Source organism: Dipodomys spectabilis, unplaced genomic scaffold, assembly GCF_019054845.1.
Source record: "Dipodomys spectabilis isolate Male_0828 unplaced genomic scaffold, ASM1905484v1 ptg000081l, whole genome shotgun sequence".
NCBI lineage: Eukaryota > Metazoa > Chordata > Mammalia > Rodentia > Heteromyidae > Dipodomys > Dipodomys spectabilis.
Genome location: NW_024870758.1, coordinates 1,082,635 through 1,106,419, shown reverse-complemented (window position 1 = coordinate 1,106,419; position 23,785 = coordinate 1,082,635). Strand labels below are relative to the sequence as shown.

Sequence of the window (23,785 nt, the reverse complement as noted above, 5' to 3'; positions counted from 1 at the left end):
TGAGCAACAGCCACCATATACCACCTCCAGGTACCTGCCACTGAACTCAATGGTTATCATTTGTTATCACTGTCTCCAGTGCTATTCTTCTCCCCTTTCTTTAGCTGAGAACACTGAGGCTTAGATAAGTGCCATGCAAAGAAGACACATACCAGGCAATGGCAGAGCCTGGAAAAGAAGCCTGCTTTGTTGCAAAGGCTCCTGATTTTAACTGCTATTTAGCCTGGCTCTGGGGAATCTCAGGACACTTCTGGAGGGGTTGGGGATTAGATTTACCGAGGAGAATCCAGTCACAGTCTGTTTCCTGGATGTGCAGCCCTAAGCTCCCTCACTCTGCTTTGGTCACATGGTCTCTACCTTTTTTCCTAACATCTGGATACTGATGCTTCGGAATCTACTTCCTAATTAGACAGAAAATCATTTAATTATTTTGCTCTTGTGTCATCTTTTCAGAACGCTCTTCTGGCAATGTTCTAGCCCTAGATACAAAAATCGCTAGGTCCCAGATCCATTTCCACAGCGTAAATAGAAAGGGTGAGTCTGAAGCACAGGAAGCCAAAAATATACGGGCTTACTTGCTTTCTTTCTAAGGTTAATGGATTTAATTGTGTCTAGTGGCCTTCTAAGTGGGTTGAAAGTAGAGAGTCAGAAGCCAAGACTTCTATCAAGAAGTGTGTTATAATTAAGTCTGAGGTTTCCTGTTCAGACACACCTGGTAATCTGACAATAAAGGCATTAGTCACTTCTCTCTACAGAAGTAGGGAGGCCCTTTCTGCCTCAGAAAATAGGAGTGAGGAGACAGGTGGAAGAAAAGGGCCCAATTGTGGGAAATGTGGAGTTTTAATGGCTGGAGCCCTTCGATGACTGAGCCACTGGTATTGGGAGATGCATGGTCCTCAGAAAACAGGGATATGATGAGGGTGTCTAAATTGTTTTTGTCCATGTGTTATATGACTTTGATAGTGAGAAAAATCCCTTTTCCTTCCCCTCTACCTTGTTAAGAGTCCCAGACACTTGAGAATAGAGCAAGTGAAAGATAAGCCAATCCCGGCAGTTTCCTCCCCCGATTCTCCTGCCCTCTTTAGTAGCCCTAGGTGGCCACATAACTTGAGTTATAGGATGATAAAAATCTCCAACAGAAAGTGACCAGGGGAACTACAAGGGAAGCTTCTGATTCTTGATAAACGGAATGGACATGGCTGGCTTATGCTCCTTCACTCTGCCCTGTGTCTGGGAGCTGAGGGAGCTTTGGGACCCTATATGAGCAAGCTGCCATACTAAAGATGACAGCCAAAAGACAGGGGCTTTAGTGACATTAAGAAGAGAAACTAGCCACATGGCTGGCTTATGCTCCTTCACTCTGCCCTGTGTCTTGGAGCTGAGGGAGCTTTGGGACCCTATATGAGCAAGCTGCCATACTAAAGATGACAGCCAAAAGACAGGGGCTTTAGTGACATTAAGAAGAGAAACTAGCCCTCCCTGGCTTGTCCACCTCAGACTTTGTTGCATGAGAAAAGCCAGCCCTTGCATCCCTCATTCATTGCTGGTTAAGATGGTTTCCTGCTCACAGAAGGACGTACTTCTAATTGACCCGAAGAGGTTCCTGGGCACAGCTGCCTAGATTGTATTAGTTTGAAAAGCACTTTTCCAATTCTTATTTGACCCCCCCATGTCAACCCTGTGAAATGGGCAACTCGGCATTGTGAGCCCACTGTAAGAATGAAAACATGATCCAGATAGGCAAAGGATATGGTGAGGGCAGAGATGGCCAGTACACAGAAGGATGACTTAGTCTACCTGTTGATGGTGCTGGTAGTGGGATCTATTCTGGCAACCTAGGGAGTTCATTTTCAGGGGGCTCTAGCTTCAGATTATGGGCCAGCGAAAGTCAGAATATTCTCACAAAACAAAAGGAAGCAAAGTGAATCTTCTGTACCCTGGCTTCAGCTGAGTTCTACGAGATAGCTGTTATGCTTTTCCTTCCATAGGCCCATGGATAGTGCTCTCCCCAACCAGAAGCCATCCTGGGCTCACAGCTCACTGAGTAGAACTGATATCTGATCCAAACAGAGGAATTCCATGGAAATGCTACAACCCCGTTTCCTCAAATTATTACTCAGGTATTATTGGCTTGTATCACCCATTTGTCAATTTATTTCACACGGTGGAGCTAAAAGAAAATAAGAGGACATTGATTTGGGATGAATTCCCTATATTCTTCAGCAAACAAGCTCTACATTAACTCTGTTATTTAAACTTAAAAAAAGAGAAAAAGGAAAAGATAGGAGAGGAGATAAAACTAAAAGAAGAGAGTTAAGAAGCCTTTGAACTGGACATAGCCTCCTTTTGGCAGTGAGTTCAAATTCCATGTCTGTAAAGCCTGGTTTCCTGCTGGTAAGATTCAGTTAATGGTGCTACTGGACACCATTGGGCAATCTGGTCTGACAATTTCAGCCTAACTGACATTACCCACTGTGAACACACTGGCACCATCTGGAGGCTTGGCCAGACCCAGCAGGCTTTGAGGACCTGAAACATTGCTTGGCTTGGATCCCATCAGGGCTGGACAGCTCTATTCCATATTTTGCAGTGGTGTCCTCTGGGTTTTGGGGACAATGTGCAAGACCCTATGAGGCTGTCCTCCATGGAATCCCACTGCCATGGTTATGAAACCCCCAGCAGCCTAGATAGAGGATGAACATACACAGTAACAGCCAATGCTACAATTCCTGCCCAACTCCACTGGCATTGGCTCTTTCATTTGAGATGTATCGATGATGGAATGAGGGAAATGAGATGGGATTCCCCCTATGCACGTACATGAAACTCGCCCACTTGCCTTTTGCAGCACATCGGATGTGTTCTTCCACTCACTTTTCCTTGACTGTGATGAAGATCCAACCTAGGTCCTTGTGCATACTAAGCAAGTGTTCTTCTATGGAGCTGTACCCCATGGTAAATGTTTTATTTTTATTTTAAAATACCCTCCATCTTTTCTTTGTCCAGGTCACCTGGTTCTCTAAACAAGCTCTCTGAGGACAGATAGAGCCTTGCAACCTCCAGTGTACAGGCAGGTTCCTAATAATTGATTAGCATAACAATGATCACTATACATAGAATGAAATCCAAAGTTTCACTGTTAGAATAAGGTTTGATTTCACTTGTATTGCAACGAAGATAAACAATGCTATTACCCACCCCAGTTTCAGCCTAAGGGATTTCTAGTTTCCAGATGCAAACATATGGAATTTATCCTCAAAGTCTATCCTCTGCCATCAGGGTATATTTAGGTTCTTGGAATTCAAGGGGATAGAACATTTCAGAGAGCAAGTCTACTCACAGAGCAATGCCTTACTTTAAATCTTGACCACCAGCTGAATCTGACCTGCACAGCTCCAGTTCTTTACCTCAAAACTAGGGTTAATAAGAGTACTGACTTTGTTCATTGTGATGGTGTCACCTGGCACAGGGAAAGCACTCACATGTTACCATCACCTCCAAAGGAATTCAATCTAGTCAAAAGGAGAAGCATATGAGAGGAGCAAAGGCCAGCCAGCGGTACCTATTCCAGCTGGGCAGTTATCTCCCGGGCTCCCTGGAGCTCTGCTGTCCCTCCAGGCTACCCTATGGCTTTGGATTTCTCTTGACTAAGTTTGAGTACAGATGGACTTATTGAATACTCAGGACTACACAGCCTGAGCCAGATTTTAGGAGCATATGCTGCCTATATGATTTTTATTTCAGTATAAAATCATACATAGAGCCCAAATATGATTTTAGAAGCACACACAGTATTACATTTAAAAATATTTTCTCAACTGGTTTGTCACTATTTCTCAATGTCATAATACTGCTGGTAATACTTCCTGGATTCTGCTTCCAACAAGTCCATGTTGTAAATTGTAAAGGTTTTGCTCAATCTGTATTTTTTTTTTTTTTTTTTTGGTATCAAACTCCACCAGCAAGAGGTCTCAGAGTATTGGTTCTGCACTGATATAGCAGGTTCCACAGAAAATCTTATTATTTCAGTTTCTACAAATTACCCCTCCAATATTCTAGCGGTCATGGAAAGCCAGCTGTGTGCCAATGCACTCTCACACAATCCATCTCCTTTGGTTTTCCCTCCAAAAATAGGCATAGATCTTCTGCTGTAGTTTTGCTGAACTGGCTTTCTGAGTATGATGGCATATGTGGACCAGAAGGACCATAGTCAAGCATCCTTTTAGGAGTGTCTCAGCCTTTAGCAGTACCAATGGGGAATGAGCAACATGCTCCCTAGTGACTTTTAGCCCTGAATCAAATGAAGATATCCAAGTTGCCCTTTCCTTGGGAAAGCTGACAGGGTGGCGGTGCCCTTGGCAGTCTCTCCATGGTCAGGACTGTACCACCTCAAATGAGCTGAGTCCCTGCATGGACCTGTGAGGGGAAACAGGAGGGGGCATCACCCTGCTTCACCACCATGACTAGTATATCAGGATCAAACCATGCAACCTATCTCCCACTTGGCACAACCAACCACTGTCTGGAAGGGAGGGGTACAGGTCTGTCTTTTCAGGTTTTCACTCTACTTTTAGGAGACTTTGAGCTATGCTTACAATTCTCACCCCCAAACATATTAATCTCTATTCTTTACTTTCAACAATGTTCTTTCTATCGAGGAGAAAAATATCATAACATGATTATCTTATTCTTACAAATCCATGCTCCATCGCATTCAGAAGGCCAAGTCTTTCAGACCATAGTGAACTCAGAGGCAATACATTCATAAAATTGGGTCTATCTTCCTTTAAGAAAAATCTTAACTCTATCTTCACAGATACGGAGTAACATGGCAATGCTTTTTGTAACTTTTCTTCTCCCCATCATCTTTTCACCAAAGTCTCTGGTAGCTCAGATGTGCCCCTTCCTCCTCCTCCTCCTCTTCCTTCTCCACTTCCTTCTCTTCCTCACCCTCTCTTCTTCCTTAGTTTAGCATACTTCTGTACACCTGGATTCGTTCAATGAATCTTGTCCATGAACAGCTACCCCTGTTCCTCTCTTTGCCCTGACAGCAACCATTTTCCCCACCTCTCAACACCGTTTCCCGTATCAGTTGCCAAACTGTTAGGGTTGGAGTGATAGCAAAAAGACTTCAGGCAAATTGCAACCACAACAGCTGTGTTTACTAAGAACTAGGAATGAAATCATCTCAGCATTATTAGAGCAGAAGGCAGCATTGGAAACCTTCTTTCTAGAAGCACTCCACCCTCAAGATGTTAGAAGGCTGACCAAATCTCCTTTCCAAGCCAGTCCTGGCTTTTGGAGGAGACCCTCTGTTGAGCACCAGGTGCTCCTTTTCACCCACATTTATTATGTTTTATTTATTACAGCTGCAGTGATTTGCGTCAGTGATTTGTTGACACAACTAGGAAGGCTGCTGGTCACGGTGGGGCAACTGGGGGAATAGTGGTTCCATTGGGGTCACATCAAGAAAGGCCGTCTCCACCCCCAGGTCCCTTTACTGCTTCCCTAACCATCTACCCTTCATCACCCAAAGGTCTGAATCATGTTTGGCCTTTAAAGGAATGGCACCAGGAAGACTAACACTCATCCATACTTTAAGGTAGATGGTTCCTTTTAAATGTCTGAGGCTTTATGTCATCACCTGTAAAAACATGTGCTGTGGGATACCAATGGCTCACATCTGTAATTCAATCTACTCAAGAGGCTATGATTTGAGGACCCTAGTTTGAAGCCAGTCCAGACAGACAAGTTGAGAGACTCTTATCCCCAATTAACCAGCAAATAAAGCTGGTAGTAGAGGTGTAGCTCGAGTGGTGGAGTACCAACCATGAGCAAAAAAGGAGAAGAGCCTAGCTCTGTGTTCAAGTCCCAAGACTGGTAGGCATGCATGTATATACACACACATATACACACACACAGGTGCACACACATACATAGCCTCATATATGATTCATGATGCTATGAGAAAATGCTTTGAAGCCTCAATAATACATGTAAATTGTTATCTGAACTCCTGGGTTAAGAGGCAAGCATTCTTTGGGTCATCCCTGGAGTATCAGCTGTTCATACCTTCCAGTTAATTTGGGTGACTGGCTGTTGCCATAGCAATAGGGGAGCAGTTCTCTAGGGACTTGGCCATGTTTCTGGTTTGCTGTACTGGGCAACAAAGTCCAAGTAAAATAAGGGCACAGTGTATTATACAGAATGGTGGTTAAGACAGCCAGACACCTGCCATGCAAGAGAAGGACGATAAGGCTTTTCTGATTTAAGAAGATTAAATACCTAGTACAGTGTTTCCCAGACTAGCTTGTTGGGGACATGTGTTGAACAGAGACTCCCAGTCCCTTCCCTCGAGTTTCTGACTAGATAAGGCTGAGCAGGGGACCTGATATCTGGATGCTTAATAACTCCTTAATAATGGCATCCACATGTATACATGTGAGAATGTATGTGTGCATGGGGGTATGACTGTACGTATGCATGTATGTATCTATGTGTGATGTATTAATCATGCTCACGCTTCTAAGAGCGACCTTTAACTTTCCTGCCTTTCCTTGGGGAAAACAAAAGCTGGAAATCAGCTTGCAAACTTCGCCCATGAATGAATGCTACACCTGAAGACCACATGAAGCTCTTGCCTACACCTATGACTAAGCTACTGCTGGAAGCACTAACCACGAGCATGTCTATCAACTGAGTTCTAAGAAGGAGTTTTTCCTTGCAGGTGGGCAAAAGCTTGGAAACGTGATTACATTTGAAACCAGGAGGATCAGTGGCAGAGGTGTGTGTGTGTGTGTGTGTGTGTGTGTGTGTGTGTGTGTGAGTGTGTGTGTGTGTGGCAGGGTGGAGGGGAAGACATATTTTCCACTAGCCCAAGTCCATCCCAAAGAAGACAACTGAATTTCCTTCCCTGGCATGACTGCCAGAAGCATAACAGCAGCCTATATCAGAAGTGGCTGTCACCCGGAATGTGTTCTTTTGGGGCCAGGTCTAGCAAGAATATATAGTAGATTCCTCTAATTTACAGTACATCACCCAAAGGTTTGAACCATGTTTGGCCTTTAAAGGAATGGCACCAGGAAGACTTAACATTCATACTTCCTTCTGGTGTTACATGCTGAAAGATGGGCCTTGGTTTTCCTCTTCACCTGCCTGTATCCTTCAAAACTTGACAGAATTCATAAGAGGCCTCTGATTGGCCAGGATGACTTGGCCTCACTGAATTATGGAAGTTATTCCATTCCAAGTTCCTTTTCTGTTTCTTTTCAAAGGAAGCCTGTTACCTCCCCGAGAACTGGACAATAAGGTGGCTGCTTCCTGGCTTCTCTGTAATTACTCAAAAAACACAAATTCTTGTGGGAGCCAAAGAGGTTAATGGAGAGTAGAAAGGATCTCCAAAGGATTGTCATCATAGGAAGACTACAGCACGCTTGTCCATGTTGGCTCCAGACAGTCTTGGGCTTGGGAAGCATGAGATTTCGATTTGCTACATCATCTAAATTTTCAAAGGAGGCTGAGAATTCTGGCTTTGCAGATGAACTTCCCCCATCTGGCAAATTTTCCAATTTAAAAAATATTGTGCTAGCCCATGGGCGCCCAAAGGCTGTCTCTGTTGCTTTAGGCATGTAGCTCTATCTTGATAAAAAATACAGTGTGGGGAACATTAGTTTTTGATACTGTCAGCCTGTGGCCAAGTTTTCCCCTGGGGAATGTTCTCTCATTTCGTTTGCTCCTGCTACTTCCCACCCATATTCCTCAAAGGCAGAAAGCATGGTTTGCCAGGGATCTCATAGTGAAGACAGCCCCATATCCCCTGGCATTAGATACTTTTCAGAAGCCCTGCTAACATCCTTTCAGCCAACAGCAGCAGGGGCTTAATGGCCTTCTGGGTGGCTCATCTCTGGAGTTATTCCTTGTCTGATATTCCTGGAAAACTGGGGACATCCGATGCAGCCTGATTTCTGTGTCCTTTGGAGGTTCACCCCTCATTGTTTGCCTCTCCATCATCAAGTAATGACTCACCCACTCAACCACAATTAAGCCTTTTTTTCCCTGGGCTACCAGCTTCTTCAACCAGTATTCAGGCCTCCGAGTCTCCCCACATTTTAGTACTTCTAATCAAAAGGGCTTTAGTTTTCCTAGACAATCATTAGTAGCAGGAAAACTAATAGATATTAATACATGAGGCACTATTCTAATAGCTTTATACAGTCCTGAGCCACATGGTGTTTTGGTCAACAATCTAATATTCCATATGATTATATAACCTAGTGACATTGTAGCCATGTTAGTTCAAGTAGTTTATACCCTTTTATGCTATTTGCACAACGATGAAATCACCAAATGACACATTTCTCAGAATGTATTTACATGGTTTGGGGAAACATGAGTGTTCTTTACAAGAACTCTAATGTAGAGATGATGATATTATCACCACCCATTTTATAGGTGAGAACACAGAGGCCCAAAGAACTGAAAAGACTCATTCAGTGTGGTCACACTCCAACTCTTCAGGAGTCTTGTACTCACCAGTACAAGACAGAAAGGGGCTAATATCCTGAGTGTGGCAGGGACAGACATCATGTTTAGTATTCCCAAACAGGCAGGAAAAGAGTCCTTTCTTTCTTTGCATTATGCTTTGATGAGAAGTCCAAGATCAATTCTCAGCAGGCCCCACACTGTTGACCACGTGAGCATTACTGTCAATGAATCTGTTTAATCTTTTTTACAGTGGTAGATACTAAGTCACAGGGAGCCCATCCATTCCTCAAGCATTCAATTCCATAAATTCTGGGCCTAGCCCATGTACTTCCTTCCTCCACTTAGACTTCCTCTCTGGCTCTGCCCTACTTCTGATGGACTATGAACCCAGAGGCTATCTCCTCCTTGCCCTTGTTTGTGCAAGAAGTAGAGGAGGCCAAGGAGGAGTTTATAGAATCATGAAGCTCTGGGGATTGAAACAAAAGAACATCCAGTCCTTTGCCTCATTTTATAGATGAGGAAAGTGAGACCCAGATGGCAAACAAATGCCATAGACAGCAGCCAGGGCAGGGTGTGGCCCCCATCAGATTTGGGAAGTCTGTTTTCCCAAGACATTGTGATCTCTAGGCTGGGACAGGGTATACCAGGGAGAACTTATTTTCTCTGCCAACCAACAAGAAAACTGCAGAGTTAAAAAAAAAGATAGCAGAAAGCTTGCTGAAGTGGGAAATATTCAACCAGGAAAACAAGATGAGAAAAGCTGCCCTGGTCTTCTGAACTCCATTTCTTCCTGCATGAACACACTCATCAAATACTATGTATTAGAAGTGGCATGGGTTAGGTTACCATCAGCACAAAGCCAATACTATTTTTGAAAAGTCATTCAAGTCTTCTGAATTGTACTTTTGCCATCTTAAAAGCACTGATTTATTTCTGACATTTCCCTCTGCATCAGATGCCTCCTCTGTTCCTCCCTAACCTACCCCAGGCTGGTACTTGAATTTGAGGATGTGGTTCTACAGTGTGACCACAGCTTGATGAATGGCTGGCCTTAAGGGGATACCTTTTCTCCACCCATATCTTGGACTCTGACATGTGTCCAGCAAGCACAGTCTCCAAGGGACCATGACCAAGTCTTTTCTGCTCAACATGTCTCCCAAGGGAAAAAACCAGAAATCCTTTATCTTCCAAGGCTCTTGTGGCTAGAATGAGAACCAAGAGCTTTGATGACATCAGCCATCAGCAAATCCAAATTCCCATTTCATGATTTCAAAATGTATATGCTGATTTGACATAAGGTGGGGTTAAATTTATCTCATTTATCTCTATAAAAGCAAACAGGATGACATGTTTTAACCTACTTATAAAGAAGTGTTCAAGGATATAAGTACATTTTTTTTAATTGCAAAGGTCTTTGGTAGTTCATTAAAACAATGAGCTAAGAGCAGTTAATTTCTCCTATCAAACCCAGCAGCATTTCTCTAAATGACTCCTATTTCCCATTTTGCATTAATTTAAAATAAGCCAAAGTCAACCAAATTAGTGAGCTAGATAATTACATAGTTTTGGGGGGTGGGATTCTAAGACTCCAGGGTCACCTGGTCTGTAGAGACAAGAATTGGTTTCAACTGGTTTTAAACAGTTAACTTAGTGAAAATCCTAACCTATGCCTTGATAATCAGAGCTTCTCTGGTGGGGTTTGTGCCTGTCCTTGGGCCTCTCACAGTGGACTACAGAAGCCCAAAGAACACCGGTAAATAATTACAGCCCTTCTCCAATGGGTCAGCAAGCTTTCTCTGGGAAGGGTCAGATAACAAATATTTTAGATTCTGTAGAAACACATAAAGGCTCTGTCATGCATTGTTTTGTGTTTTTAAAAAGCTTTCAAAATATAAAAACTATCTTTAGCTTATAGTCTGTATAAAAATAGGCCACAAATAGGATTTTGCCCATAGCCTGCAATTTGCATATTTCTTGAGGTATTTGACATATAATGGACCGAATACATTTATAAGGAATAATTTTATAAGTGTTGACATAGGCATATGATAGAAAGCCATGGCCACACCCCAAACAGTGAACATAACCATTTTCCCACTAGCTCTGCCTCAGAAACCCTGATCTGCTTTCTGTCACTGTATTTAGTTTACATTTTCTAGTTTTATACCAGAAAAACCATATGGCATGAATGCTTTTAATTATTTTGAGGTCAAACACATTGTTGCATGTATCCATAATTCATTCTCATTTTTCAACCAATGCCTTCATTTATACAAGACTGGAAACTAAGGCTGGAGTCACCTGTCTCAAATCACTCAGGACATGAATGCTGGCCCAGAGTGAGGCTCCTGACCCCTTATGCAAAATTATCCTCCCATGTCATTTCACTGCCAACCTCACCGTTGAGTTCTAAAGGCCCTAGAATCCTCTATAGGGTCAGCAAGGAAATGTCCCCAGCAAAAACCAATCCAAGCTGAATCCCAGGTTTCCAAGACAAATCATTATTTAAGCTAGATCAAAGGGAGATTCACTTCTTAAGTAGTTACTGAATGCCTATTATAAGCCAGGCAGTGTAGGTGGAACAAAACAGGTCCAATCCCCCCCCCCCCCCCCCACTCCATATAGCTTATAGTCTAGAAAGTAAAGAGAGAGACGGTGAAACAGAATGACAATGAATTGGATCATACTCCAAATAATGAGTCAGTTGTTTTTATGACGTGGTGATCAAATTGCCCCAGAGAACAAGCGTAACACAGGAAAGATTTTGCTGAAGGTTTCAGAGGGCTCGGTTCCTGCTTGTTTGGCCTTATATCCTTGAACAGATCATGGTAGTAAGAGGTTGTGGGCAACAAGCTTCTTTACCTCATGGCAGACAGAAGCAGAAAGAGGAAGTAGCTGGAGACCAGGTTACTACAGCCTTCAAAAGCATGCCCCTGTCTACCCAGTGATCTGCTTCTTCCAGCTAGACTCCTCCTCCTAAAATTTCTACTATCTCCCAAACTAGCACCACCAGCTTGGGACCAAGTGATCAATGTATGGGGCATGTGGGGAATATTTCATATTCAAACCATAACAGAGAGGGAAAGTAACATCTCGTTGACAGCAGCTGTGGGACATAGAGGTCCCAGGGGCTCTGGCCTGGAAATCCTCTCAGATGAAGTGACAGTTGTGCAAGGGTAAGTGTGGCAATGGTGAGGAAACTAGAGATAGTAATAGTAGGTTCAGAGAAGGTATGTTTAGCTCCCTAAACCCATTACTGAGGCTGGATTTCATGATAAATGTAAATTGTATGTTGAAAACAAAGCCATTGGAGACTGTGGGTAGAGGAGTAACAATATCCAGTTCTTATTTTTTGAAAGATCACTCTGGCTTCTCACATATGATCAGAAAAGAGCAGGAGGCAGGGGAACTTTGCATTGTGTTTCTGGAAGTTCTTGTACCCTATCTCTCAGGCCTATAGGGAAAACATGCCATTGGACGGACTAGTTCACAACTATACAGTGAGGTCTAGGAAAAAAGCTGTTCTCCAAATTCAGGTGATATTGGTTCACCTTGGTTGTTTTTAAGCAAGCTAAGGCTGCAGTTAAGCCAGGGAGGGCCTAAGATCCGGAGCCAGAAAATGCTTTGAATTACTCTTCTTAAGATCTATTTACTTTGTAGAACTGGCTGCAAAACTGTTGCTGACTTGGCCATCTATGTGGTAAGCAGCCAGGAACAACAGATTACCTGTCACTCTAGTATTTGCCTAGGGATCTTGCTGTACACTCAAGTCATCCATGGAGACCTTCCTTTTGGACTCTAAACACAAAACCGCCTTCCAGATTAATGGAGGAGGGACAGCTCAATCAAGCAAGTGGCAGCAAGGAGTCCAGTTTCTAAGTGGGGAGGGTAGAGACTGGCTTTGGCTTTGCCACTGCATATGCTACAAGTCCTTGGCCATGTCATCATTCCACTGCCTCAGCTCAGTCTTCATCTATAAACCAGGATGGTTAAGGAGATTAACAGCTGCCTTCTCTTTCTCAAAAGACACCAGCATGCATCACCTTAAGCCATGGCTATCAACTGCTCCAAGAAGTGGAAGTAAATTTCTCCACGAACTTAAGCCCTATCCTTGCCATAGTGCAGGGCCTGGAATACAGAGCCTAGCATATACTAGGGATCAAATCCAGGGCCTTTGCTATTGAGCCATATAGACTCCCCGGCTATTGTCCTCTGTTATTACCAGTGCATTAGTAGCTTTTGCTGAATGCCTAAGAGGTACCAGGCTCAAAGTGACCAGAACTTCACTGAAGTTACACTTCATTTCTTCCTGCATTGCTTATCTATCAACATTTCAACAACCCTGAAATGAGCTAAAAAGGTCTCTGCTGAACTCTGTGCCAGAGACCGCTGGCCAAACATGTCCTCTGAGAGATACAGGGTTTATGTAGGCCACTGAATAGTTCAGAGGTTAGCTAACTGCTCTGGAAAGGGCCAGATAGTAAATATTGTTGGCTCTGTAGGTCATTCAGTCTTTGTCACAATTACTCAACTCTACAATTTTAGTGCAGCCATAGACCATGAATAGCCATGGCTGTGTGCCAATAAAATGTTATTTACGAAAACAGATAATAGACTAGATTTGGTCCATGGACTAGAGTTTGTCAGCTGCTGATATAGATGAAAAATTGGAATCTGAGTATCTCTGGGCAGTTTTGTGTTTACCATGGACCCCCCCCCCCCATGTTAACCTCCACCAATTCCTACGGTGGCATCTCCAGTCTGGCACTAGCAATGATATGAACAATAGTTAACGATTTATTTAGATTTAATTTGTGTCAAACTCTATGCTAAGCAATGTACATATATTAACTCATTTAATCATCCCTGAAACCCTAGGATGAGCTCTATTAAAAAAAAAAAAATGAAGCCAAGACAAGAAGCAGGAAGAGAAGCCTAGGTCTTGAGCTTTGAAAATGTTCTGGGTTGCTAAGCCACCTGGACCAGCAGGTACCTGGATACACAGATCAGGACAGTGGACCACACGGTTCTTCTATTAACTCAGAGCCCAATGCTTATCAGAGGCATGCTCCTAGTTGGGGACCAGGCAGCAAGGAGGAGAAGGAACAAGACTGGCAAATATGCCTATGGAAGTGGGGTGGGAACAGCAAGTCAGGCATTCGCAGTAGCAAAAACTGACACAAGATCTGCTGGCCTGACAAGAGTGGCAGGAAGGCAAAGGTCAGGAAAAAGGAGAATTCCTTAGTCACTGATTGGTCAGCGAGGGCCACGCACTCTACAGAAGCATGAACTCCTCCCACTGTGCTACTGAAAGGCCACACAGCACATATGAATGACCTGCCTGGCTCCTGTGAGCAGGGGAGAGTCTTGGTCTCACTCTAGCTGGTCGAATAAGAACCTCAAGTTTAACAAGATCACAGGATCCACAGGAACTAATGAGGAGCGGCCTCCTCTGCATGGTAGTTTTTACCCCTTTTACGGGTTAAACCCTTCGTGTGCTGGTAAGTTGCTTAAGTCTAAACCCCAGATTATGATTCTGGGGCTAGCATTGTTCTCCTGACAGGGTCAGAGCAAAGCCTCCAAGGTAATCACTTAGGCATGGATCATAATCTTAAGTGAACACTGCAGTGAGATCACAGATCTCATGAAATGATGGTCCTGCATCAACACCAATACCCAGAAGGTTCACTTTGCTCAGGATCCTATTTGTTAAGAAATGTGGAAATTAAAGCAATACAACCAAACAAGTCTTCAATTAATCTTAATTTCCAGACATTTACTATGTGAGGACCAACTGACACTATTTCTAGGTTAGAGCGTACATGGGTAGGTGGCTGAGTGAGGTCCCAAGTCAGTGTTATTTGTAACATTTAGCAGTCATCTATTGGAAAACTCATAACTGATCAAAACATTTCAGAATATGAGCATGGACAGTTCAGCTTTGTCCATGTAGCAAAGGACAGAGTTACATGAGGAAGCACTGTGTCTTCATGAGTCAGGTTGTACACTAGGTTACCAAAGACAACTTCACCACATTCAGTTATGTACTGTGTGCACACAAGAACACGTTTTTAAAAATCAAGCTTAAAAATGTCAGGCTAAAAGCAAACTATTTGGGAACTATGATCTCCCAAAATAACTCATTAAGAAACAATAAAAAATGTGTATGTCCAGTACAAACACAATTCTTTTTTGTAGAATGTTTTGAATCCCCAGTGGGCTGAATCTATAAATATGGACACCCACAGGTATGGGAGGGCTCCTATCTAAGAGGTAAAAGAAACTAGTATGTCACTTCCAGAGACATACAGAGAGCCGAAGGGTTTCTGAAACCGCTGTAATGATGGACATGTTTAACAGGCTTGGTTAGATGCCCAAGAGCTGGAGCAAACAAACCCCTGAACATTCTTGTTTATGTATAAGCAGATCCCATTAAGCCCTGGGCACTTGGCTTGATTACTCCCTGGATCAAAGTTAAATTAAATTATCCAATAAGCTTCTTTTCAGAGAGCAAGGCATGCGCGCATGCACGCACACACGCACACACACACATACACACACACGAGCTGACTCACCTTCCAGAAGCTATCCACTTTGCCATACACAAGAGACTGGTTCTGCCTTTTGATTTCATTAATATGGTGAATGTCACTGGAGTTCAGGTGCTGCTCGACCACAAACCCCAGAAAGCTGTTGTCTGGGGTGTGAGCTGATATAGAAAACAAAGGAAAGAGCTGTTAGGGTTCAATCAGCAAGCAGTAGCAGCAATTACAGATTTATTACAAGCCATCTCTCATCATTATGTGTTTCCATCCTCATCTGAAAGGGGTATGGGATCATCCTCTCCCACATACATCCCCGGCAAAATCTTCACATGCACACAGTTCTTGCCAGGACTGCATTACCCTGAACTAGATCCTATGCTTTTGAGGGGAAAAATCCATCGCTGCTTAGGACAAGGATGGTTTCCTAGTAGACATGCCTTCTTTGACAAGGTGGGCTTTCTCTCAGTTGTCAGATATCCAGAAGGAACAAAGATAGCTGGATCAGTTGCTCTAAACAGGGTGGAGTTCACACCATCTGATCTTACTCTAGCCACGTAAACCATCCAATTGTGCAAAAGGAGCTTGAGGTGGGGTAGGAAATTGAGTACTATCACCCCAAATTTTATTTTCTTTCAGAATTACTTGCTGATCAAGGGCAGACAGTCATGCACTGCATAATGACGTTTCAGTAACAATGCAAACAGTGGTCTTAAAAGACAATAGGGCCTATTGACATCCTAAACTTCTTGGTTTGTGGAAGTCCATCTTTCAATGTTTGCACAATGACAAAGTGTCATAAGGTCATGCTTTTAGAGGACACCTCCCTTAAGCAACACAGGATTGTGATTGAGGGGCTAACTTGAACAGGTGCATGGAATGCAAACAGAACATAAGGCAAAGTCTACTCTCTAAAAGTCACCACTCTCTAAAGCCAGCCACAACAGAGGATCCTTGTTTTTCTGGATTCTCCTTTACCATGGAGCCTACAACTTCTCTATTTTAACACTTCACCAGCAAGAGATTGAATTCTATAGCTCCTCAAATATTTGCACCGTGAGCCAGTGGTTTGAAAAGGAGTTTCAGTAGGTACTGACAATTGATTTGCTCTTGATAAAGCAGAGCCCCTCTTCTCTGCCTTCATCCTGTCCAGACAAATCTGTTTAGAGACAGCTCAGCAGAGACCACACACGACTAATATTAAATGAAGCAACTTCTCTGTTTGGTCTGACCTGAATAGGCTAGCTATAAATAACAGGAAACCAAATCCTCCTAGTAATTGAGCTAGTCTTGTGATTCGGTAATCTGCACGCTGCAACATCAACCACATCCATTCACAGGTGGGTGGTTAACAAATAGGAAAGTAGGTTCCTTTGTTTAGTGGTGGTTTTCCTGGAACTAAAGAGACCTTTCCCAGGCACAAAGTCACGGAAGCTCTTTAAGCAGTGTGAGGTAGACAACACAGGCCTAGGAGTCAACACCCCAGCTTCATTTATTGTCGTCCTGCGCAGGGAGCAGCCAGAGGAAAAGGGATGCTGGCAAAAAGCCTGGAGCTATGGAGATGCTCAGCTTGCATAAATACTGTGCTGTCACCATCCAGTTTCCCAGGCCTTTGCCTAATGGGGGTGACAGAACCAGAGATAATAGGGTTGTGGCTGGGGAGTTGTGTTGGGTCTGGCCGATCTGTTATTTCATTTCTGTGTTTTTGAACAAGTGCCCAGAGGCAAGGGCAATGGCTGCAGTTGGCTGAGAAGTAAATTACTGAATAAATTCTACCGCCAACAAGAGGGATGGCGGCTTCTTTTCTTTCTGAGGAGCCCAAAAAGAGAGAGGATTGAAGAGGATGGGGCAGGAGAAGACAGCGTGTGTGCATGCTGAATGTCATTAGGTAGCTTACCATGTCTTTTAAAGATTTTTGTTACTTTGAAAAATTCTGAGCCAGAATCAAATCCTGTAGACTTTGTGAGCTTTTTTTTTCTTCTTATTCTGAAAAATCAATGTGGTATCTAGTGCACTATTGTTGAGATATATGTTTTGGTGATTCAGTTATCTATTCTTTGTGTGGACACTTTGTAAAGAAATGAAATAATGCAGTACGTAAGATATTTAACAGATCTTATTTCATTGTTAGACTACATTAAGGTGAAGTAAAAAAGTAAAACGTTTATTAGGTTTCTCAAAGAAAGAAAATACATATATAGAAATTTTTATGTCTAAGATTCCCCTTGGAATAGCTTCGTTGGTAAGGGGGTAGAAAAGAGTAAACAGTCTGTTCCAAACACTTGTGAGAAAATGCAGGTTCTGCTGCATTGTGACTATACTTTGATGTTACACCAACTTTTGACAGTATATGATAAACAAGTTAGACTTCTAAGCTCCCCTTAAATTTTCATCCAAGTATGGGGGCGGGTGGTACCAAAGTGTTAACTAGCACAAGGCCTCGCAATTACTAGATAGACACTTTATTACTTATGTTACACCCATTACCCCTTTCATTTTATTTTCCCGGAATTCTTCCACTGCTAGCCTGGACTGCGATCCTCCTACTTACACTTATACCTCCTTCATAGCTGGATGACAGGTACAAACCACCACACAGTCATTTTGCTGAGTCAGGCTTGTGAACTCTTTGCCTGGGTTGACTTCGAACCACAAACCTGTCATGTACATACTTCCTATCTCATTGTGAAATGGTACCTTGATGAACCACCACCTCCATATGCATGAGGATCTCAAATGCTTACAAAAGGACACCCACACTTAATGAATCCAGGAATGCACAGAAGTCTCCTGTCTTTTTTTGAGATAAAGCTGAATTTGTCATTTTACATTAAACTTTATTCAGCACAAGGTTTCTCAGATATGACTTGCCCCTGCAAAGGATTTTTAAGTAACCACAGGCCAGGTATGGCTTGGTTCCAAGGAGATCCAACATACAGTGGCCCTGCTTGTTAACAACTGTAGTGCCCTGGTCTCAACCTATGCCTTCCTTACGTATCTTTTTTTTTTTCAAATTCTTTATTGTGATTGAGTGGTTACATAATTTCCCAAATTTCACATTATTATTGGATAGTGATGCTTAGTTAAAGTCACAAGCACTTTCTAACTTTCACGGGGCAAATTGTCTATCACATTTATGAGTTCTATGAGCTTTGCAATACAGTTATTTCTTCCACATTGGGTGATATGTACATTTCTTTTGTTTTGCATAGCATCAGCTGTTCCCTCTTTCCCACTTGTTCCCTCCCTCCCATCGCTGCCATTGAGTTGCTTAGTTCATTTTGGTCAATGTCCAGTGCAGCTGATGGGTCACGCTGTTACATGTTTTCCCCTGATTCCCTCTAGTTCTGTGTCGTCCTTCTGGTTTTCCTCCAGTATGCACATATATACCATATATGTGATCAGCAGCATGGGGCTATTTAGTAGTGATTCAACCAGATGAGTGGAAGTCCTTTGTTTCTTAAGTCTTGTTAATTTTGTCATATCACCTTACATTTTGGATTTAACATGCACTTAGCAGGGAGACCATGTGCCATTTGTCTCTTTGCTCTTGGCTTACCATGCTCAACATGATTTCTTCTAGCTCCATCCATTTCCCTGCAAATGCAATTATTTTGTCCTTTCTAATGGCTGCATAATATTCCATTGTGTATAGATACCATAATTTTTGGATCCATTCATCTGTGGTGGGACATCTGGGTTGTTTCCATATCCTTGCTATTGTGAATAGTGCTGCAATAAACATGGATGTGCATGTGTCCTTGTATACTGGTTCCTATTGTTCAGGATAGGTACCTAGAAGTGGTATGACTGGGTCATAAGGGAGGTCAATATTTAGCTTTCTGAGGACCCTCCAGACTGCTTTCCAAAGTGGTTGTATAAGGGTACATTCCCACCAGCAGTGTAATAGGGTTCCTCTTTCTCTGCATCCCCTCCAGCATTTGTCGTTGGCTGACTTTAGGATGTGGGCCATTCTGACTGGGGTAAGGTGGTATCTCAGGGTTGTCTTTATTTGCATTTCCTTCACAACCAGGGATGGTGAAAATTTCCTCACGTGTTTCTTTGCCATTTTTATTTCTTCTTCTGAGAAGTCTCTCTTTAGTTCCCTTGCCCATTTAGTAACTGGTTTGTTAGGTTTGGGAGGGATTAGTTTCTTGAGTTCCCTGTATATACTGGATATTAACCCCTTGTCTGATATATTTCTGGTAAATATTTTTTCCCAATTAGTTGGTTGTCTTTCTAGCTTTGTTGCTATAGCTTTAGCTATGCAGAAACTTTTTATTTTAAGGTAGTCCCATTTGTCAAGTCTCTCTTCAATTTGTTGTGACCCTGGGAATCTGTTCAGGAAGTTCCTGCCTGTGCCTATAAATTCAAGTGTCTCTCATACTCTGTCCTACAGTAGTTTCAGAGATTCAGGTTTGATGTTAAGGTCTTTAATCCATTTTGAGTTGATGTTGGTGCATGGTGATAGGCTGGGGTCCACATTTAGTTTTCTGCATGTGGCCTCCTGGTTTTCCCAGCACCAGTAGTTGAATAGGCTGTTTCTTCCACTGTATGTCTTTGGCTCCTTTGTCAAATATCAGCTGACTGCAGGCATGTGGTTTTATTTCTGGATCTTCTATTCCATTGGTCTTTGGGTCTCTTTTTGTGCCAGTACCATGCTGTCTTTATTATGACTCTATAGTAGAGTTTGAAGTCTGGCATCGAGATCCCTCCCATGTTGTCTTTTTTGCCTAGAATTATTTTTGGCTATTCTAAGTCTTTTGTTGTTCCATATGGATTTTTGGACTGTTTTCTGTGTTTCAGAAATGTACGTCATTGGATTTTAATAGGAATTGCATTGAATTTATATATACATTTTGACAGTATTGCCATTTTTACTATATTAAGTCTGTCTATCCAAGAGCATGGAAGGTCTTTCCATTTCTGGTATCTTCTGTAATTTCTTTCTTTAAGTTTTTATAGTTTTCATTAAATAGTTCTTTTACATCTTTTGTTAGGTTAATTCCTAAATCTTTTTTTTTTTGGGGAGGTTATTGTGAATGGGGTTGCTCCCTTTATTTCCCTCTCTGTGTGTACGTTGTCAGTGTGCAGGAAGGCAACTGATTTTTGTGGGTTGATTTTGTATCCTTCTAAGAGTTTGGGGATAGAATTTTTGGGATCATGAAAGTATAGTACCATGTCATCTGCAAAAAAGGGATAGTTTAATTTCTTTCCCTATGCAGATCCCTTTAATGTCTTTTTCTTGCCTTATTGCTCTGGCTAAGGGTTCAGGACTATATTGAAGAGAAGTGGAGACAGTGGGCATCCTTGCCTTGTTCCTGATTTTAGAATTGGTTGTAGTTTTTCCCCCATTAAGTATAATATTGGCTATTGGTCTGTCGTATATGGCTTTTATTGTTTTAAAGGAATGTTCTATCTATTCCTATTTTCTCCAGAGCTTTTTAACATGAATGAATGTTGTATTTGATCAAAAGCCTTTTTGGCATATGTGGAGATAATCATGTGATTCTTGACCTTGGCTCTGTTGATGTGTTGGATTACATTTATTGATTTATGTATGTTAAACCATCCCTGCATCTTTGGGATGAAGTCAACCTGGTTGTAGTATATGATTTTTTTTATGTGTTTCTGGATTCTGTTAGCTAATTTTGTTAAGGATCTTTGCATCTGTGTTCATCAAGGAGATTGGTCTGTAGTTCTCTTTTTTGGTTGGGTCTTTGCCTGGCTTGGGGATGAGTGTGATATTGGCATTGCAGAATGAGTTTGGGATAGCTCCCTCCTTCTCTGCTTCTCTGAAGAGCTTGAGTATGGGTATTAGTTCTTCTTTAAAGGTCTTATAGAATTCCGTTGTGAATCCATGTGGTCCTGGGCTTTTCCTTGTTGGAAGACTTCTGATTGGTTCCTGTATCTCGTTGTAAGATATTGGCTTATTTAATTGATTTCCTACTTGTTTGGGCAGTTTGAGCAGTTTTGGTCTCAGTTTCTTTAAAAATGCATCCATTTCTGCTAGGTTTTCTCCCTTTAGAGAGTATAACTTTTGAAAACAGTTCTTTGTAATTGTTTGGAAATCTTGGGTATTTGTTGTGATTTTTCCTGTGGCATCCCTGATCTTGTTAATTTGGGTTTCCTCTCTTCTTAATCTTGCCAAAGGTCTATCAATTTTATTTATTTTTTCAAAGAACCAGCTTTTTGTTTTATTAATTTTATTTATAATTTTCCTATTCTCTATCTCGTTAATTTCCGCTCTTACTTTGATTATTTGGCTTTGTCTAGTAACTTTAGGTTCCATTTTTTTTCATGTTTTTCTAGCTATTTTCATTGCAACATGAGATTATTTACTTGGTCTGTCTCTATTTTCTTGATGTGGGAACTGAGGGTGATAAATTTGCCCCTCAAGACCGCTTTTGCTGTGTCCCACAGGTTTCTTTGTGATGTGTCTTCATTTTCATTGAATTTGTAGGAACTTCTAAATTTCTTCTCTAATTTCTTCTGTTACCCAGGTGTTGCTTAGAAGTGTGCTGTTAATTTCCATGTATTTGAGTAATTTCTGTGGTATGCTTTGTTATTGAGAACTAGCTTGATTCCACTGTGGTCGGATAGGAGGATAGGATACAGGGGATTATGTCGATCCTCTTGTATTTGTTTAAGTTCCTTGCATGAACTATGATATGGTCTATTTTGGAGAAAGTTCCAAGAGCTGCTGGGAAGAATGTGTACTGTGTTGTTTTAGGGTGAAATACTCAGTAGATGTCAGTTAATTCAGATTGAAGTATGGCCTCACTTAATTCGGTAGCTTCTTTGTCAATTCTCTGGTTGGTCGACCTGTCCTTTGGTGAGAGTGGGGTGTTAAAGTCACCTCGTATTATCGTATTGGGATCTATTTTATTCTGTAAGTTTGAGAGTATTTGCTTAACATATTTGGGTGCTCCAATGTTTGCGGAGTATAAGATGATAACAGTAATATCCTCCTCTTGGATTGTTCCCTGTATTAATATGTAGTGTCCTTCCTATCTTTTTGTACTGATTTTAATTTTGTCAGATATCAGGATAGCGACTCCTGCTTTCTTACTGGGGTCATTTGCTTGGTAGATCTTTCTCCAACCCTTCACTCTGAGTTTGTTTGTATGTTTGGATGAGAGGTGGGTCTCCTGAAGGCAACAGATGGATGCGTCATGTTTTCTGATGCAATCTGCAGTTCTTTTTCTTTTGATTGGTGAATTAAGTCCACTGATATTTATGGTTATTATAGAGAGATGCATTGTGGTTCCTGTCATTCCCTGTTTTCCTAAGTTTTTCTTCTTTCCTTTCCTCATGTGCTAAGTTAGACTTCTATACCCGTCTGGTCTGGGTCCCGTTCCTGGTTGCTTTCTTCAGGTTGTGTTTCCCCTCTTAGTATTCTTTGTAATGCTGGCTTATTTTTGATGAATTCATTTAGTTTTTCTTTACTATTAAAATTTTTCATTTCTACAGCGAATGTGAATGCTAGCTTTGCCAGTATATTAGTCTGTGCTGGCAGTTATTGGTTCTCAGGGTTCGGATGGTGCTTTCCCAGGGCTTTCTTGCATTCAGTGTCTGTGTGGAGAGATCTGCAGTGATTCTAATTTTTTTCCCATTGTAATATAGCTCCTTCTTTGTTTTTGCTGCATGCAAGATTGTTCCTTTTGATTCAGATCTACCATTTTTACTATAATGTGTCTAGAAGTGTTTCTCCTCAGATCCTGCTTGTTAGGTGTTCTATATGCTTCTGTTATATAGGTAAGATGATCTTTTTTAAGATGGGGGAATTTTTATTGATAATCTTGTTGAATAGGTGTTGCATTCCCTTGCTTTGATATTCCTCACCTTCGTCCACTCCAATTATATGAAGGTTAAATTTCTTGGCACTATCCGCTTACTCTTGGATTTCCCTTTGGCATAATTTAAGTGACTTTTCCATATTTGTGATGCTGTGGTTCAGTTGATGTATTCTGTCTTCTGTATCTGACACTCTACATTCCATTTCATTCACTCTGTTAACTATGGCTTCCATTGTGGTTTGCATGGAGAAAATGGACTCATTTATGGATTCAATGTTGGTTCTCAGAGTACTAATCTCACCTCTTAGTGAGGTATGTACTGCCTCTATTTTTGTGTGTTCTTCCTGTTTGAGACCCTGCATCTCTTTCTCCTTATACACATCTTACAATGAAGAAAAAGTGACAAGTCCAGGCTGAGGGTACTGAAGTGAACTTTTCATCCAGACCTCACCTCAGCCCAGGCTTTCTTTCTTGGTCTGCCTTAAGATGGGGATATTGATTTTACAAGGTAAATCAAAGAAATCTCATCACAAATGAAATGTAGAAAATTCTGTATGTTGAGTAATCAAGTCCATCTCAGAAGATAAGTGGGATCAAAAAAATAGCTGATTATTTCTGATTTTATTCCAAGTCCTATGTTAAGGAAAACACTCCTATAAGATGTTTGTTCAGATGAGAAAAAAAAAGAATACTTAAAAACTGCACAAGATCACACATTAGGAAGGGACAATGCTGGAATCCAGAGTCAGAGGGGCTGGTCTTTGTAAGTCCCTCTAATATACAGTTAAAGTCCACACACTTTATATTCTGGGCTCTGAACTATGGGGTAAATCACATGAGATATGCAGAATGCACATGGTGACACAGAATACACATGGTATTCCCAACATTCTATGAGAAACTTCTGTGATATGTATATGGGTTTAGGCTGCATTTCTTACAAACTACAACCTGGAGATT

At 41.8% G+C, this 23,785-nt stretch overlaps 1 protein-coding gene across 3 annotated transcripts in view; it reads right to left on the bottom strand.

Moving 5' to 3' along the window:
- The window catches only part of Mgat5 (alpha-1,6-mannosylglycoprotein 6-beta-N-acetylglucosaminyltransferase), a 228,350-nt gene that overhangs the window by 84,333 nt on the left and 120,232 nt on the right, over positions 1–23,785 (bottom strand). For all 3 annotated transcript variants that reach the window (XM_042683383.1, XM_042683384.1, XM_042683385.1), the window contains one exon: positions 15,060–15,193. In XM_042683383.1, the coding sequence (XP_042539317.1) occupies positions 15,060–15,193 (134 nt within the window). The remainder of the gene's footprint in view (positions 1–15,059; positions 15,194–23,785) is intronic.